This window comes from Musa acuminata, chromosome BXJ2-10 (assembly GCF_036884655.1).
Source record: "Musa acuminata AAA Group cultivar baxijiao chromosome BXJ2-10, Cavendish_Baxijiao_AAA, whole genome shotgun sequence".
NCBI lineage: Eukaryota > Viridiplantae > Streptophyta > Magnoliopsida > Zingiberales > Musaceae > Musa > Musa acuminata.
Genome location: NC_088347.1, coordinates 24641246 through 24656959, shown reverse-complemented (window position 1 = coordinate 24656959; position 15714 = coordinate 24641246). Strand labels below are relative to the sequence as shown.

At 48.0% G+C, this 15714-nt stretch overlaps 3 protein-coding genes and 1 long non-coding RNA gene across 5 annotated transcripts; 3 read left to right on the top strand and 1 right to left on the bottom strand.

The window, feature by feature from the left end:
- The first annotated feature begins 865 nt into the window (after positions 1–865).
- On the top strand, positions 866–4628 carry LOC104000287 (transcription factor TCP8-like). Its single transcript, XM_009422295.3, has one exon. The coding sequence runs from the start codon at positions 2457–2459 to the stop codon at positions 4080–4082; it is 1626 nt and encodes a 541-aa protein (XP_009420570.2). The 5' UTR covers positions 866–2456; the 3' UTR covers positions 4083–4628.
- A 489-nt stretch (positions 4629–5117) lies between these two features.
- Positions 5118–9589, bottom strand: LOC135624607 (uncharacterized). The gene is made up of 4 exons (XR_010491746.1): positions 6942–9589; positions 6527–6838; positions 5994–6409; positions 5118–5235 (listed from the first exon to the last, which is right to left on the bottom strand). It is a non-coding gene; the product is annotated as an uncharacterized LOC135624607 (long non-coding RNA).
- Positions 9590–9780: 191 nt separating this feature from the next.
- On the top strand, positions 9781–11734 carry LOC135624606 (scarecrow-like protein 4). The gene has a single exon (XM_065128406.1). It carries the CDS (start codon positions 10250–10252, stop codon positions 11597–11599), a length of 1350 nt encoding a protein of 449 aa, XP_064984478.1. The 5' UTR covers positions 9781–10249; the 3' UTR covers positions 11600–11734.
- An 842-nt stretch (positions 11735–12576) lies between these two features.
- On the top strand, positions 12577–15648 carry LOC135624603 (FHA domain-containing protein PS1-like). 2 transcript variants are annotated; one of them, XM_065128398.1, is made up of 6 exons: positions 12577–12916; positions 13027–13214; positions 13301–14473; positions 14556–14709; positions 14793–15160; positions 15236–15648. In XM_065128398.1, the coding sequence occupies exons 1-6, from the start codon at positions 12592–12594 to the stop codon at positions 15485–15487; spliced, it is 2460 nt and encodes an 819-aa protein (XP_064984470.1). In that variant the 5' UTR covers positions 12577–12591; the 3' UTR covers positions 15488–15648. The 2 variants fall into 2 exon arrangements, with proteins under 2 accessions (XP_064984470.1, XP_064984469.1); XM_065128397.1 differs by having other exon boundaries at positions 14550–14709; positions 15236–15645.
- The last annotated feature ends 66 nt before the right edge of the window (positions 15649–15714 follow it).

The following is a 15714-nucleotide window of genomic DNA, read 5'->3' as shown; positions in this document are numbered from 1 at the left end:
TTTGGTTTATTTCAAGCCCGTACGAGGCATCCGCGTCATGCAGCAGCAGCAGCAGAAGCAGAGGACGGTGAAATGGAAAGGAGAGGGTGCAGTTCTACGGCATCCGGTTACTGCACTTTTACTTTGCTGTGTCCCCCACAATAATTGATCAATTACCACCGTCGTCTTCCTCCTCGCGTCTCCTTTTACCGCAGTAACTCCTGAAGCTCCACCCCCCGCGCACGCACAACACGCGCAGGCCAAGGCGAAGAAGCTAAAACCAGACACCTCGCTGCAGTACTTGTTCCTTTAACCCATCTCCCTCAATAGGAAAGCCCCTGGCGCCGGTTTCGGTTCGCTTTGTGGGTGTAGAGCCCCAAAACCGGCTGAAAGCTGATTTCTTTGCTCTGCTTTTCGTATAATATTGACACAAAGATGGATGCAGACAGGTTGGCCTTCTTCAAATGCACACCAGGGAGAAATGATTCACTCGGTTGATTATGATATCCATGGATGAGCAGTAACCCAGCATCGTTTGCGTGGATTATTTTTGTGATGTGAGTGGGATGGGATGGTGTCATCATCAGGAATCCCATATCCGGAGAAGCCAACAATGGTGGCGTGATGCAGGAACAGTGATGCTGTTGTCTCTGGTGTTCAGGGCTCCATATAATACACCCCCACCTTTGCTTATTTTGAATTCACACCTCTCTCCGCCTCTTCTTCCTCCTCCTCCTCCTCCTTTGTCTCGCCTGCTCTTCCTGCAACTTGCGCTGCAACTTGACAGAACACGGAGGGAGGGAGAAGGGGGGGGACTGGGAGAAGACACCGAGCGCACGTGGGTCAGGTGAGTCGTGTGTGCAGGCAGAGAGGCCAACCGTGGAGGAAAACAGGGGGGGGGGGGGGGAGATGATTTGAAGATGGGCAGATGATAAGGTTTGACATTGCCACCGGTGGAGTCAACAAAAGCTTGGCTTCAGCTTCAGCCTTTGCGAGAAAACAAATGAGCACCGACCTCACCTTTAATCAGCACCCACAGAAAAAAAAGCCTTATTAAAAGGAGGGCAAGAAAGAGACGCATCGGATCACGCCATCCTCTTACACTTCTCCGCGGGTTGGTGCACCGAAGGCACCGAGAAGAGGGGGTGGCGGGGATGAATAAAGGTGGGAGGAGTTAAGTAATGGAACGCCCTGTGACGTTTAATATAAGAAGGGGGGATAAAGGGGTGTGCTTGCTGTGTTGTGCGAGGAGGGAAGTGGGGCAACCTGGAGTTGACTGGCAGATGAGTATTCTACTGCTGGTGTTGGGAGTATCTCACAAGAGTATTAGTCTGCCTCATTTAACTGGAGGACAGTGTGCAAAGGTTTTATCTTTTGGAAAGGAAATTTCTTTAAAAGAAGAGATGTTTATGTTGGGATGAGCTGTCATCAGCATTAGATGCTTTATCTGACGCGCACCTGCAATGTCTGCTGCTGCTGCTGCTGCTGCTACTGCTGCTGCTGCTGCTCCTCCTCATATTACCTGGGCGCAGTAATAATAATGGAAACCACGGCAAAGAGGGTGCTTAAGCTCCTAATCATCGAACGAAGCGGAGACTGTTATGGGATTAGCAGTGTCCGGCGGGTGGAACGGAGGATATGGAGTTAGAGAGACATGGAAAGGGAAGGATGGTTAAGTTCCTAACTGCATCTTTCTAACTCAGAAGTCTATATTCATCATTCTCTCCGAGGCCCCACGAGCGGGCTACTGCTTCTTTCTCAGGCGGCCCCCCTCCCCCAAGCAGTGTCAAGGAGAGAGAGCAAGCTGCAGTTATAGCGTGTGTAGGTGAGAGAGAGAGAGAGAGAGGAATCATAAGAGAGAAAGAGAAAGAGAAAGAGAGAGAGAGAGAGAGAGGGAGAGGAAACAGTGGGGAAAAGCGATGCAAGAAAAGAGGAGGAAGGAGAAAAGCTGAGGGAGTTAGGGTTTTAGGATCTAAACCTACGCGCCTCTCTCGCCTTCCCCCTTCTCTCCCACCTTTCTTTCTCGGTGTCGTATCTTATTGTTTGCCGCTCGCTCTCACTCTTTTCTTGCATCATTTTCTTATCTGTGCGGTTAAACAACCTCAGGTAGCGTCTTCCTTCCCCACCTCCTCTCTCTTTCTTTCCTTCCTTTCATTCTCGCCCGCACCAACGCGCGCACAGAGACAACAGTCAATCAGCAGGAGAGCCCCACGCCAGTCTCCAGCCAAGTATGGAGCGGCCCCCTGCACGTGTTTGCCTCCTCAAACCCTAACTAGGTTATATCGCTCTCTCTCTCTCTCTCTCTACCCTCCCCTTCCCCCTTAATATTTCTTCTCAACTTTTTTCTCCATCCAAAAATATAAGAACTGGAGCTGCCGTAAAGATAAATATATATACACAGTTGGAGAGGAAAAGGAAAAGAAAGAAAAGCAAGCAATTGGTGTTGATCTTAGGGATAGATTGGAAAACAGTAAAGCATGGAACAAAGCGAGCTTAGTAGGCATGGAGGACAGGGAGGTGGTGGTGCAGGAACAGGAGGAGGAGGAGGAGGAGGAGGAGGAGGGAGAGGGGGAAGAGTTCGGGCAAATAGCAACAGCAGCAGTGGCACCAGCAGCAGCAGAAGCACTTCGGAACACCACCAGCCACAGCACCACTTTGGCCACCATCACCACCAGCAGCAGAAGCAGCAAGGAAACAGCAGCATCCCGTCGTCGCTCGAGCTGGTCCCGTTAAAGAACAGAGCGGGCCCCAGCTCAGTAGCCCCCTTCATGGGCTCCATCGTCCACCACGGCGTCGTCGACGCCTCCCTCGCCATCTCCACCGCCAAGCCCGATCCCTCCCTTTCCCCCGGCGCCGTTGGCCCCTCATCTTCCTCTGCCGCCGCCGACACGTCCAAGAAGCTCGCCGGCGGCGGCGCCCCAGCCAAACGCTCCTCCAAAGATCGCCACACCAAGGTCGACGGCCGCGGGCGTCGGATCCGCATGCCGGCCATCTGTGCGGCGCGTGTGTTCCAGCTGACGCGGGAGCTCGGGCACAAGACGGACGGCGAGACCATCGAGTGGCTGTTGCAGCAGGCGGAACCCGCCATCATCGCTACCACCGGTACCGGCACCATCCCGGCCAACTTCTCCACACTCAACATCTCGCTGAGGAGCAGCGGCTCCTCCCTCTCTGCCCCGCCCTCCAAGTCCGCCCCGCTCTCCTTCCACGCGCTTGCCCTCGCCCACCACCGCCCCGACTTCGAGCAGGTGACCGACCCCGGCATGTCCCACGCCGCCGCAATGCTCGGTTTCCACCAGCTCCACCCTCATCCCCACCAACATCAGCTCCTGTCCGCCGATCAGATTGGAGAAGGGTTACAAGGCGGAGGCAGTAGCGGCGGTGGCGACTCTGCCGACACCTATTTGAGGAAACGTTTTAGAGAGGATCTCTTCAAAGATGAGCAGCAGGAAGGAAGCGGAGGGGCAGGCCCGTCCTCCCCGTCGTCGGCCTCCAAGTCTATGAGAGCTGGCAGCGGGCTCCAATTGCATCAACGGTCACAGCAGCAAGAAGCTGCAGCTGCCGCAGCCGCAGGTCTGACGAGGCCGCAGGGGATCCTCCCTGCGGCGGCAATGTGGGCGGTTGCTCCGAACAGCGGAGCTGGGGGAGCTTTCTGGATGCTTCCAGTGTCCACGGGTTCAGCGGCGCCCGCGGTGGCCGCAGCCACCGGACCCTCAGAGCCGTCCATCTGGACGTTCCCGGCCATGGCCGGGCAGTACCGCCCGGGGATCAGCGGGGGAAGCAGCATCCAAGCGCCACTCCAGTTCATGTCGCGAATAAACTTATCGGGCGGTGCCGAGTTCCAAGGCGGCCGCGCTCTTCCGCTGGGATCGATGGTGCTGCAGCAGCCCACGGGCGGCATGGCGGCTCAGCATCTCGCACTGGGAACGTCGGAAACCAATCTCGGGATGCTCGCGGCCCTCAATGCATACAATAGAGGTGGTGGCCTGAGCATGAATTCCGAACACCACCAGCCAATGGACCACCATCACCAAGCCCACAGTACCCATCAGCAGCACCAAGGTGCAGCCAGCGGAGAGGACCACCAAACCAGTTCACAGTAGTAGAAGGAGGAGAGTTCACAGGATGTCAAAGAGCAACCTTGGACGCACGCATGCAAGGCAGAAACAAAAAATCCAATTGGAGCTTCAAATCCAGCAACGGCGAGTGTTCCTTTCCTCCTCCTCCTCCTCTTCTTCTTCTTCCTCTTCTTCTTCTTCTTCTTCTTCTCTTTTGACTCGCACAAGGTGAGCTTTGGGTGATAAAGAATCCTTCAAATTAGTGGACGGCGTTCTTTCAGCTTGCGAAAGAACACTGCCACTTCTCTTATCATTATTTTTCCCCTTCCCTTTGTTTTTGTTTCGTTCTGCTTGAGTGTTGTGAGTTCAAGAACCTTACTTCCAAGAGTGGGGGACAAAGATTTGTATAGGGATCCAATTCGTCTGTGCAGTAGTAATTCTTTGTTTGTTTAAGCACAGAGAGAGCGGGAGAGAGAGAGAGAGAGAGAGGGAGAGAGATGGAGGTTTTAGATGACCGAGAACTCATAATCCTTTTCTGGTGTGCTTCTCCCTGCCCTTGTAAACTGTTGCATTAATCTGTCTTTCGGAATCTTCCTCATACCTAAGTCCTGCTTTTATCCTGCAATGGAGGATAAAAGCATCATCTGTTGCGACGCCTTCGATGTGCGTCGCCGCGGCTTCACCTTTGGACGCAACACAGAAACGAAGGGCCTTCACTGTCACGTCCAAAAGTAGGCAAACATCCTCATCTCCAAGACGACCGAGCTGGGAAGAAGACTAATCCCGAACGACCAAATCCTAAATGGTCATCCGTTAAGGACACGGCCCTCGGAGTCCGTGTTGCTCTTCGTGATCCGTGCAGATGGCTTGCCGTGTGAGTTCGGCTAACGATGCAATGCCCATTGGCGTTTCCTTCTGCATCGATCACCGACCTCTCGCGGCGGTGCCCGATCGCCACCCTCAAATGCTCGAGCATTTCGAGCTGAAATCTCTTCAAGATGGAGAGCCGAGCCAGATCAATAAAAAGCAGGTGAAGAAGACACGCTTGTTACCTCGTCTGTCTGCACTCCAAGAAGCAGTGACGAGCTATGAACTGATATGGAGATCTGCAGGTTATCATGATGAGGAAACGTGCGGGCACTGAGACCTCCAACTCCTCAGGAAAAGGTCAGCCGCCGCAGCAACCCATCTGGTGGGACTGCAATTTTGTAGCCTTCTCTTAGCAAAATAATCTTATTTTTGTCACTTTTATTATATATATATATATATATATATATATATATAATCATCTAAGATAATTCATTTACTGAACAAAGTAAAAAAAAGGATGGAGAATGCATCCTTTAGAGTTTATCATAAATGCTCTAAATTAAAGATAAATTCCAACAAAAGGTAGAAAATTCAACATACTTAAGAATCAAATCTCGTATTATTCGGATACAGTTGGAATGATCAATATACTAATGATGTATGATGTATGAAAATATACTAATGATCGACCATGATTTAGATTGCTAGAATAATAATGTGCACAAAGTTTGACCTTATCTCGATGGCTCTATGATTGAAGGAGGCCGGAATGGACGCTCATCATGATCCTGATTTCAATAGCTGAGACTTGGTTTTTGAGTTATGACACCCAACGACCAACCACTTCGCATTCTAATGGGTGTGGAGATTGATGCTAATCTTTCACTAGATTTTAATAATTATATATACATATTTTTTAAAGATCAAATTACTGTCAACATAAGATTGTAAAGAAAACTACCACCTACATACCTTATGATCGAAGGCATGGTTGGGCTCCATGTGGGACCGCATGTTGCGTCCAATCACAACGCCGGTGGGTCGCATTAGGCGATCTATAATGACAACCTGTCGTTGTCTTGTGTATCGGTTGGGGTGTGTTTATGAAAGAGGGGGGGAGGTGGATATGATAAAGAGTGCACTCACAGTAACGGGGCATCGATTGGTGCCGGTTTCTGCGCGGTCACGGAGCGAACAGGTGGTGTGCATCAAGCGGAGGTGTACACCGTATGCTACGTACAGGCTTCGCCACCGCTGCTGCGCGCCCATCAAAGCCACCGGGAGGCGGGCGTACATCTCCGATCAGACCCGTACGACGCCAGACACGTGGGGAGGGACAGTGCCCCCTCTGACCTCCCCACCTCCTCTCATATCATGTTGTCACCGTCCGCGACGATGAGATTCCTCTCTCTCTCTCTCTCTGTCTTTTCTCATCTCGGTCTCCCTGCATTTATTGTGGTTGGCGCAGCGGAGTGCTTGTCTCGTACCGGGATGACAGGTGATTTGTCGCATGGGTCGGGTGTTGGCCGCTGCCAAATTTGATCTGAGAGTTCCTCCGGACCCTGTGGATGATTTGATGCGTTCAACTTTAGCTTTTCATCATTTCATTTATCATTCGAACAACGTTACTGAACAAAATAATAGAAAACAAAAATAAATGGTAATGAACATGTATTTACTGATGTAAATTCTCTTGTCGAATTATTTGGAAGTGGATTCCACGACGCGATTGTCTTGAGCTCCATGATTAGAGCAATTATGGCAACTGCTTGGTCACAGATAGCCATCATTTACAGATCATATACCCAATTGGAAGGACAAATGAAACAGTTGAGCAAGAACACGATTTCTGAAATGGAGGCGACGGTGCCCCTTTGCGGGCTCGGCAGAAGCACGGCCTGCCTCGAGTCGTCTCCATCATCTCCTGCAGTCCTGTAATGCATGTAGGGGAACAAAGGCACGCTGTGAATCCATCTTTGCCCAATAGAGACCTGCATAGCAGGAGCTGAAGTCAATGAACAGGTAGAAAGTACGCACCAAAGTCAACAGTCTTGCTGAAATGAAAAGAACTTGACACTAGGAATAAGATATTACAAAGATTTCTGGTAGATGCTACTCCCTCTTGATGTCGACTGCAATCGGCACAGCAACGCCAACCTAATTGGTCTCAGCCGCATCCACTTTTCACAGCTACAACAGAATACAAAACTTATCGTTTGCTTTTCCTGGATCAGCCCCACCGTGTTGACTTTTAGACATACTTTTCCTGGTTATCCTCGATTTAACCATCCATTACAGACATCATATCAAGTGCCATAAAATATGAGCTATTCAAAACATATGATCGGGCCTACTAGACACAATGAGATGCAGGAGGATATTGCCGGGGCATTTTCTGCAATGCAAACAACACAAACTTCTATCTTACAGAACCATTTCAAATCAAGGTTTTAAACCTTGTTTTGGAAATCTGCTTGGCCCAATCCAGTATCACCAAATATAAAAGAGAGAAATATTGCCAAAATCAATCTATATGGTCTGATATCCGATGGCGGCTTGACTCTCAATGGATTCAGCCAACTACTACTGCACTGTCCTTACAAGAGGGACCATGGTTGAAAGTCCCACCATTTTCTTGATGTATGATTTCTTACAATTGAAAATATCATTCTTAAAATTGAGTTATACAGGTCTATTGCTCAAGGTCTTATGCATCAAGTTGCGACTGAGTAAAAAACAAAGAAAGGTTGTATAGCAATTTGCATCACATTTCACTTGTAAGCACATAGATTCCTAGTTTTCCTTTTTCTCAAGTCATAGCATGTTGCAGCCATGAAAAATCAACAGGTGCACCACACCTGATCACCATGTTGCATTAGTTGAATAGCATCTAAATGAGCTATATATCATGCTCAAAGGTATGAATCATAAATTGGGTGCATCTCTAATATTAAGGCTAGGCACTTCAAAAGTTAAGTAATATAAAGGAGTTGTTGATGAATGAACTCGGGCAAGCTTTTCGCTGGTAAATCAACAAAATCTTAAACAAGAAAAAAAAAGTGTAAACAAAAAGGAAGTATAAGAACTAATGAAGAACATATACGCCAAGTTGAAAAACCTGCACTGATCTTGAGATTACTATAAACTAAAAATGTTACTACTTCCACACAGGATGAAAGTAGCTTTGCAAGATCAGTCAAACAACACAAATAGAACTATATACTAGATATGTCATAAGCAAATAGAACCACATACATCAATGTCACTGACCAGAAGGTACTCAAATCCAACCATCACGACCATATTCACAAAATCTCTGGCACCTAGAAAGTTATAAACTTGCATGTCCATGGGCGCTGGTGCTACCATATGCCACTGAAAGCAAGTGTCTGCTATAGAGGCATCAATATAACCGAAAAAAAAAGTGCTGAGTAGCATCACAATTCTAAAAATCACCGAATCTTGGGCTTCGCATTTCATAGGCACAGCTTTACAAAGTTTGACCCCAATACATATGAAAGCACAACTAAAAATGAATTCTTTATCAGAAGGAATGACATATCTATATTCTTAAGGACAGGATTAACATAGAATAGTGAGCATATGTACAGATTATGGTCTTCTGGTGACATTAAAACAAAGAAGTTATTTATATTAAAATTAACAGATACTTGAGACATAAAAATTCTTGAACTGTTGGATAACCATGTTTTGGTCAAAATAATACAGCAGTAGCTAGTGGTATTAGTAGCAGAAACAGCATATGCCATAACTTTCCAAATCATAAGGCATGCGAAGTCCCAAGTCAAATTTGCAGCTCCCTACAAAAGTATTCCATATCCACTTGTGTTTCACTAAGTCTCATATAGGGACATCTGAAGATACTTACACCATTTGTTAGGCACTTCATGGAAAGTAAAGCAAGAAAAATTGAATCTGTACAGCAGCTTTTTCCATGATGTCTAGCAAAATCCATTTATTGTTTCACGAACTTTGATTTCTCATTTAAATCTCAGTAAAGAACTTGGACTTTTAAACCCAAACGAAAGCACAGAGTATCAAAATCAAAGCCAACAATACTTTCAAACATTAAGAATAGAATCTACATATCGTATAGCTGTCAAAAGAGGCGGTATAAAGCCACCAAAACTCTGAAACATTAAGAATAATACAAACAAATAGAACTTTAAATCCAACAATAAGAAGAGAACCGTACAAAATGGGGAAAAATCCAAGAAATAACACAAAATTTGGGGTAGTGACGACCGATTACAATCTCGGAGTCACTTCTAGACTCTGCAAGTAACTAACTAGGTTTTTCAGACAACAAAGACCAAAAGAAGGTTCAAATTAATCTCCAACATAATGCAATCCCTAGTTCGAACCACAAAAACAGAGCAATAAGCAAGATACGAGAAAACGAGATAGCAAAATAGAAGAAAAAACTAGGGTTTCCAGGCATCAGAAACATGACCGGAGCTCGACAACTCATAGGGGAGAAATAGGCGAACAAGGAGCGGCCTTCAGAGAGAATACTCAAAAGTTCCATCACCAGGCCGAGGAGAGGAGAGGAGGGCGCACAGCTCGAGCAACGGATTGCGGATCTCAGATTGAAAACTATCGTGGAATGCATCACGGATATCAGAGATCGCTTGGTTCATCATCTCCTCACAGATCCATCCGCCGCTTCCAGAGCCGTCGCGGCCTCTCTCTCGCCCTCCTCACATACGAACGCAAACGCTGTGATATATATCGCAACCGCAGAAAGCCGTCTGATCTCATATTGTACCATAATCTCAACCGTCCACCTATCTGATGATCAAATCAACGTTTTGTATTTATTTTTTACTCGAAATAATGGACGGTTCAGATTTGAAAAAAAAGCGATGGACGGTTAGCGAGGGACCTTCGTCACACTATAGCACGACATCGGCGGGATGGATAAAGAAATCGGATCCTGTGTTCCGGATCCGATCCGCATGTGGGAAAAGAGCCTGGGCAGTAACATTTCTTCCTCTGATAGCGTCACGCTGGAACAAAAGGAAGGGAATGAACACGAGATCGCTTCTGGGAAACGGGACAAGAGGACAAGCCGTGTCAAACCAAGTGATGATTCCGCCCTCCTGCGTCCGCCTCACTCTGTTGCTTGCCGACTGCCTCATGGCATCTTTTGAACCATTCCAATCTTCCAACCACTTCCCTGTCTCGCTCCTTGTCACCACCGTCAGGCACGCACTGAGACCAGATCGAGTGAGAAAAGAGAAGGGGGAGAGGCGGTGCCAACCAAAGAGAATAAAGCAGCCCACCGTCTCAACCTGGGAATCCAAGACGCCAGAATTCCAGAAACTGAGAAAAGAGAAATGACCTGAGGAGAAGATACCTCCTCTCCTTTCCCCCTCCTCATGTCTCCCAAGTTTCGTCGACTTCAGAGAATGGAAGGAGACGACATCGTCCGCGCTTGGCGTTCTCATGCTATCAAGAAGAGGAAGTTGAGGGATGGTTTCGGTGCATGCCATGTGAAGGCGAAAGATGCAGATGATGGGAAGTTCTTGGTGCTGCTTCAAGCGAGAGAGCGTATGCTGAGAGAAGACCCCGAGCGAAGCGGGCAGGAAGACGCGACGGACGAACAACTGCCTCGTTTGCTTCTACTCGCCGCCTCAGCGATCGACGCCGATCATGCAGACGCAGCGATCGACGCCTTAGTCGACCTGTACCAGCATGCTTCTCTGCATGGCCATCCGATGCAACGAATCATGGCCTACTTCGCCGACGGCTTGGCTGCCAGGATTCTGACAGATAGCTCCCCCTTCTACCGATCAATCATGGCGCATCCGACACCGGAGGAGGAGTTCACGGGCTTCACCGAGCTCTACCGGGCTTCTCCGTGCTACCAGTTCGCGCATTTCACCGCCAACCAGACTATAGTGGAAGCCTTCGAGGCGGAAGAGAAGCAAAACGGCAGAAGACTATATGTGATCGATTTTGACGTCTCCTACGGGTTCCAGTGGCCCTCTCTGATCCAATCCCTTTGTGACAAGGCTACAACGAGTAAGCCAATCTCTCTGCACGTGACAGGGTTTGGCAGAAGCACGGAGGAGCTCAAGAACACTGAAACGAGGCTTGTCGGTTTCTCGAAGAGCTGCAGCAATCTGGAGTTCGTGTACAATGGGCTTTTGCGAGGCTCGACAACCAGTGACCTTAAGATCGAGAAGAACGCAACCCTTGCCGTGAACTTGGTCTTCTATCTGCAGACCATGAAGAGCTCGTCTGAGATGCTCGCGACATTGATGTCCATCCACTCCTTGAATCCCTCCGTCGTAGTCTTAGCAGAGAAAGAAATTAGCCAACGCCCCGCAGGCTACTCAGCGAGGTTTGTGGAGTCGTCCTTGAACTACTTTGCAGCCATGTTTCGCTCGTTGCATGACTGTCTCCCAGCAGACAGCCTGGGGAGGCTGAGCATCGAGAAGAACCATCTTGGGAGAGAGATCAAAAGCGCCATAACCTGCAACTGTGAGATGACAAGTGCGTGGAAGGGGAGGATGGAGAGCACTGGGTTCCAAGGAATGAAGTTGAGTTCGAGGTCGGTGAGCCAAGCAAAGCTGCTGCTGAAGATTAAGGGCCAGTTTTCGAGCATAGAGCATGTGAGCAACAGCGGGTTTGGCATTTCAGAGACAGATGATGGAAGAACACTGTCTTTGTGTTTGCAAGATAGAAATCTAATCACAGTCTCTGCATGGAAATGCACAAGGTGATCTGGGTACATGTGAGCAAAATGAACCAAGCCAACTTTGGAACATGTCATGATCTAGAGCTTAAATCAAGAAAATGTTTTGTTTACATCATGATTTCTTCATTTCTTTCCTGTGTGTAGTTGGGATAGAGATGGTTCCTATGCTGCCTTTTTTTCTTGAGTACTGCAGTCGATTCAAATAAGTACGACATCCAAGTTAGATTCCACCTAACCAAGATTTGCAGGACACCACTGTGAAATCTTAGACTTGGCATCCTCAGTACAGTGTGCTTGGAGAATCCTTGACCTTAGGTAAGATTTAAGAGCAGAGGATGCAGATATACCTCAGGTCTAAATCTCCTCAGCATACGTGCCACATTCATGCACTGCAATGACTCCTTTAAAGGAAAAGTAAATGATTGATTCCTTCTCATTTTGTATGTAAAGATGCTGTTCTTGATTGACTTGAGAAGGATAAAGCAAACTTTTCTTTCCTCCACAATAATATATTGCAAAGCCACTGAAGAAGTTTCCTGACGGAAGAACAAGGAAGTAAACAAAGGAAAGCCATCTTCTTAATCGGATAGATTTGGGTCAAGATTTGAGTCTAAATCAATCTTGCCTTAAATGTGGGGCCCGCCTGTGGAGCCTTCTTATACGTTATTCTAACAGGTTGGTGTGTCGCCACGTCAGCTAAGGGCGTATGGGTCAAACGCCGTCTGTCGTAACGTTCAGGTCGGGACATAGAGAAGCGCTCTCGCTCGTGGGTAAGGAACCACGTTACCCGAGAACTTACCTGTTTTGTGATTTGCCTTCCTTATGGGACACGGTGGGCCTTCCAATTGCACGTCTTGGTGAAACGAGTATTCGGACAAAGTGCGAAGGAACATTACAGTCACACCAAAGTAGCCGTTGGAGAGGCGGCCAACGGGCTTCTCTGCTTTGAAATCCCCATTTCACACGAACACCTCTCTAAATAAACGCCCGAATCAACAACACACAAGAAAGAAAGACATGATGGGGGACAAGGAGAGATCGAAATCAGAGGAGAAGGAGATCAAGATCGCCGTCCTCTCCGTCCTCAAGAAGGGCAGCATCCTAAAGCGCCTCTTCCTTAACTTGCCCCCTCCTCATCCGCCGCATCCGACGACGGCCGGAGACGGCGGCCACATTCGTAACCCAGGTGGAGGAGAAGTAGACGATGAGGACCGCCCGATCCTCTTCGGTCGCCATCCAGATTGTCACGTCGTCCTCGATCACCCCAGCATCAGCCGCTTCCACCTCGCCGCCCGCCTCGTTCCCTCGCTGCGGAAGCTTGCCGTCACCGATCTCTCCTCCGGTGCGTCCTCCTCCTCCTCCTCCTCCAATTCCCGATATTTTTCTCTTCTTCTTCCTCTTATTCTCATTGTTTCGGGATCGGTGGTTGATTCGGTTCCCTTCGGTATCCAGTTCATGGGACTTGGGTTTCCGGAACCAAGATCCCGCCCAACGTGGCGGTCGACATGGTAGATGGCGACATTCTGAGGCTCGGCGCCTCGACGAGGGTTTACAGGCTTCAATGGGTCTCATCAAGCCGCGCGCTTGAGATGGATAACCCATTGGAGCCATTGGTTGAAGACACGGTAGAAGCCAATCAGGTTTTTCGATCTTTTCACTTCTCCTAGATTCAAGTTCTGTCCTTTCGATCTCTGCAAAACCGTTTACTTCAATTGGGATTTTACAGGATGATTGCGAGGAGTTACTAACTGACATGATCGAAATGTGGCCTACTGTGATACCTTCGGCGCCACCTTTGCCGGAATCTATGAATCCATCACCTTTGCCAGCCACAATGGAACAACAGAGCCCAATACTCGAAGCAGAGGGCTCAAGCCTCTTTGCTGCCTTGCCGATGCCTGAGTTCGTTGTGTCTTCGATGCCAACCATGGACAAGAATTCGTCTCCTCAGGTGTTATCTGCTGTTCAGCAACCATTCGAGGGGGACCACCTGAGCCTGGAGAGGTCCGAGAAGGGGAGCTTTCCGTCAAGCCTCTTGTCAAGGAGGAGTAAGTCGAGGTCTGTTGGCTTCCTTCGAATCGAGACGGGGAGGGGCAAGGAGAAAATCACAAACACAAGACCTAATGCAGAGGTCGGAGGAAGTACAGGGAAAGAGAACAACAGTGTTTGTGATCGAGCTCAGAGAGAGGAAAAACTTTGCAGGGTGCTCTTTGAAAATGCTCAAGATAGAGAAGAACATTTTGATTCAGATAAGGAGAACGTAACACCAATGTCAAGCCGAAAGATTAGGAGGACCAGCAGGGTTCTGCAGAAATCTGGGTGTGTTGCAGAACATTCTAATGTTGCAGATAAGGTTCGGTCAGCTCAAGAAGACAACTGCAAACATGAGGTACTCAGTGACTTGAGGACTAGAAAAGCCTCCTCTGAGAACCTAGTAAAGAGTAACATCTTTAAATCTAGCACTTGTGCTGGGAAGTCAAAGAAATATCAGGAAGATCTGCAGATACTACATTCTAATTCCATCACAAATTCAAGTGTGTTGGAAGAAGATGTGCTCTATGGCGACAAAGAGAACTGGACACCAGACTCTTGTAAACATATGAAATCGAGGAAAGTGTGTGATGGAATTCTTATGAAGGTTGAAGACAATGAGAACACGTTTCCTTCAGACAAGGAGAATCTGACGCCCGACATCTCGCGATCTGCGAAGTCGAAGGAGCCTTCCTTCAGTAGCTGTGCGAGAATCGAGAAGGATATCTTGAAGAGAAGAGTGGAACGGATTCCCTTTCAAACTCTGCTGGAGATTTCTGCTTCGAAAAGCTGCGATGCTACTTCGGAGGTTAACTGTGCTTCCACCAAGGATGCTCCGACTTCAGAATGTGAACCGAATCGCTCTTCCGTAAGTTTTTTAGAAAGATACTGCTGCTGCATGAATTTATTTGTCAGCCAAATGTTTGATTGATTTCGATCCTTAGTTGCAGAGACAACCCATGGGCGAAGTGATTCCCAAAGCAGAAGAGAGGAAGATCTGGAACATTGTGGTCGAAGCAAATTGCTTTCTGGATGAAGAATCAAGAAGGTCCCTGCAGCTCCTCGAAGGCCTAAAGGGGACTCACCTCATCGTCCCACGAATCGGTAAGCTCAGCTTGATTCTTCCCCTGTTTCAATCTAACATCTTTATGCAGCTAAACATCAGCTGCTGTTCTCTTGTCTTGCAGTCATAAGGGAACTCGACTGCCTCAAGCGGCGCGAGAGCCTCTTCAGCAAATCAACAAAAATGGCATCCAAAGGACTGCAATGGATAGAAGAGTGTATGGTGAACACAAGTTGGTGGATTCATGTTCAGAGCTCATCCGAGACGCTGCCGGTGCTGCCAACCCCCCCTGCCTCACCTCGATCACCATTTGGCGACGGCACCGACTCCAAATCCTTCTCCGCCTACGGAAGCTTGACTGAGATCGTTTCTCCGACCACGGAAGACCACATCCTCGACTGCGCGCTCTTGTTCAAGAAAACGAAGAATGACGGCCAACAATTCATCCTCTTATCCAACAGCATTACGCTGAAGATCAAAGCCATGGCAGAGGTGTGCATATAGTTCGGATAGAGAGGTTTCTTCCTCGCCCTGTGAAGCTAAAACTTGCGTTTGTGCGCGTTGCAGGGGCTGCTATGCGAGACTCCCAAGGAATTCCGCGCAAGTCTCGTGAATCCATTTTCCAACAGGTTTCTCTGGGGGAGCAGCAGTCCGAGAGGATCGACGTGGCGTTGTTCGTCGAGTGATGTTGGGCTGCTCCACAATCCCCTCCTCCGTCAACCTGTAAGAACAGTAGGGAAAGCAGCCGAGGCTGCTAAAGGATTAAAGCTTATCCTGATGCATAATTCCCAGTATGGACAAAGTAATCCAGTCAAGTGACAAAAAAGAGGAAGCAAATCTCTCTTCAAGATTGTAGAGATGCAATTCTAAATGCATTCGAGTCAATTTATCTATGCATATTTTATTTTATTTTATGTAATATCATTTTTAATTTAATTTAATAGTATCTGAAAATCTAATTTATTGACTTCCTATATCCATCAAAATCGATGTCAAACCGATTAAAAGGTTTCTAAACCGAACGATGTCATGCACGTCATCAAATG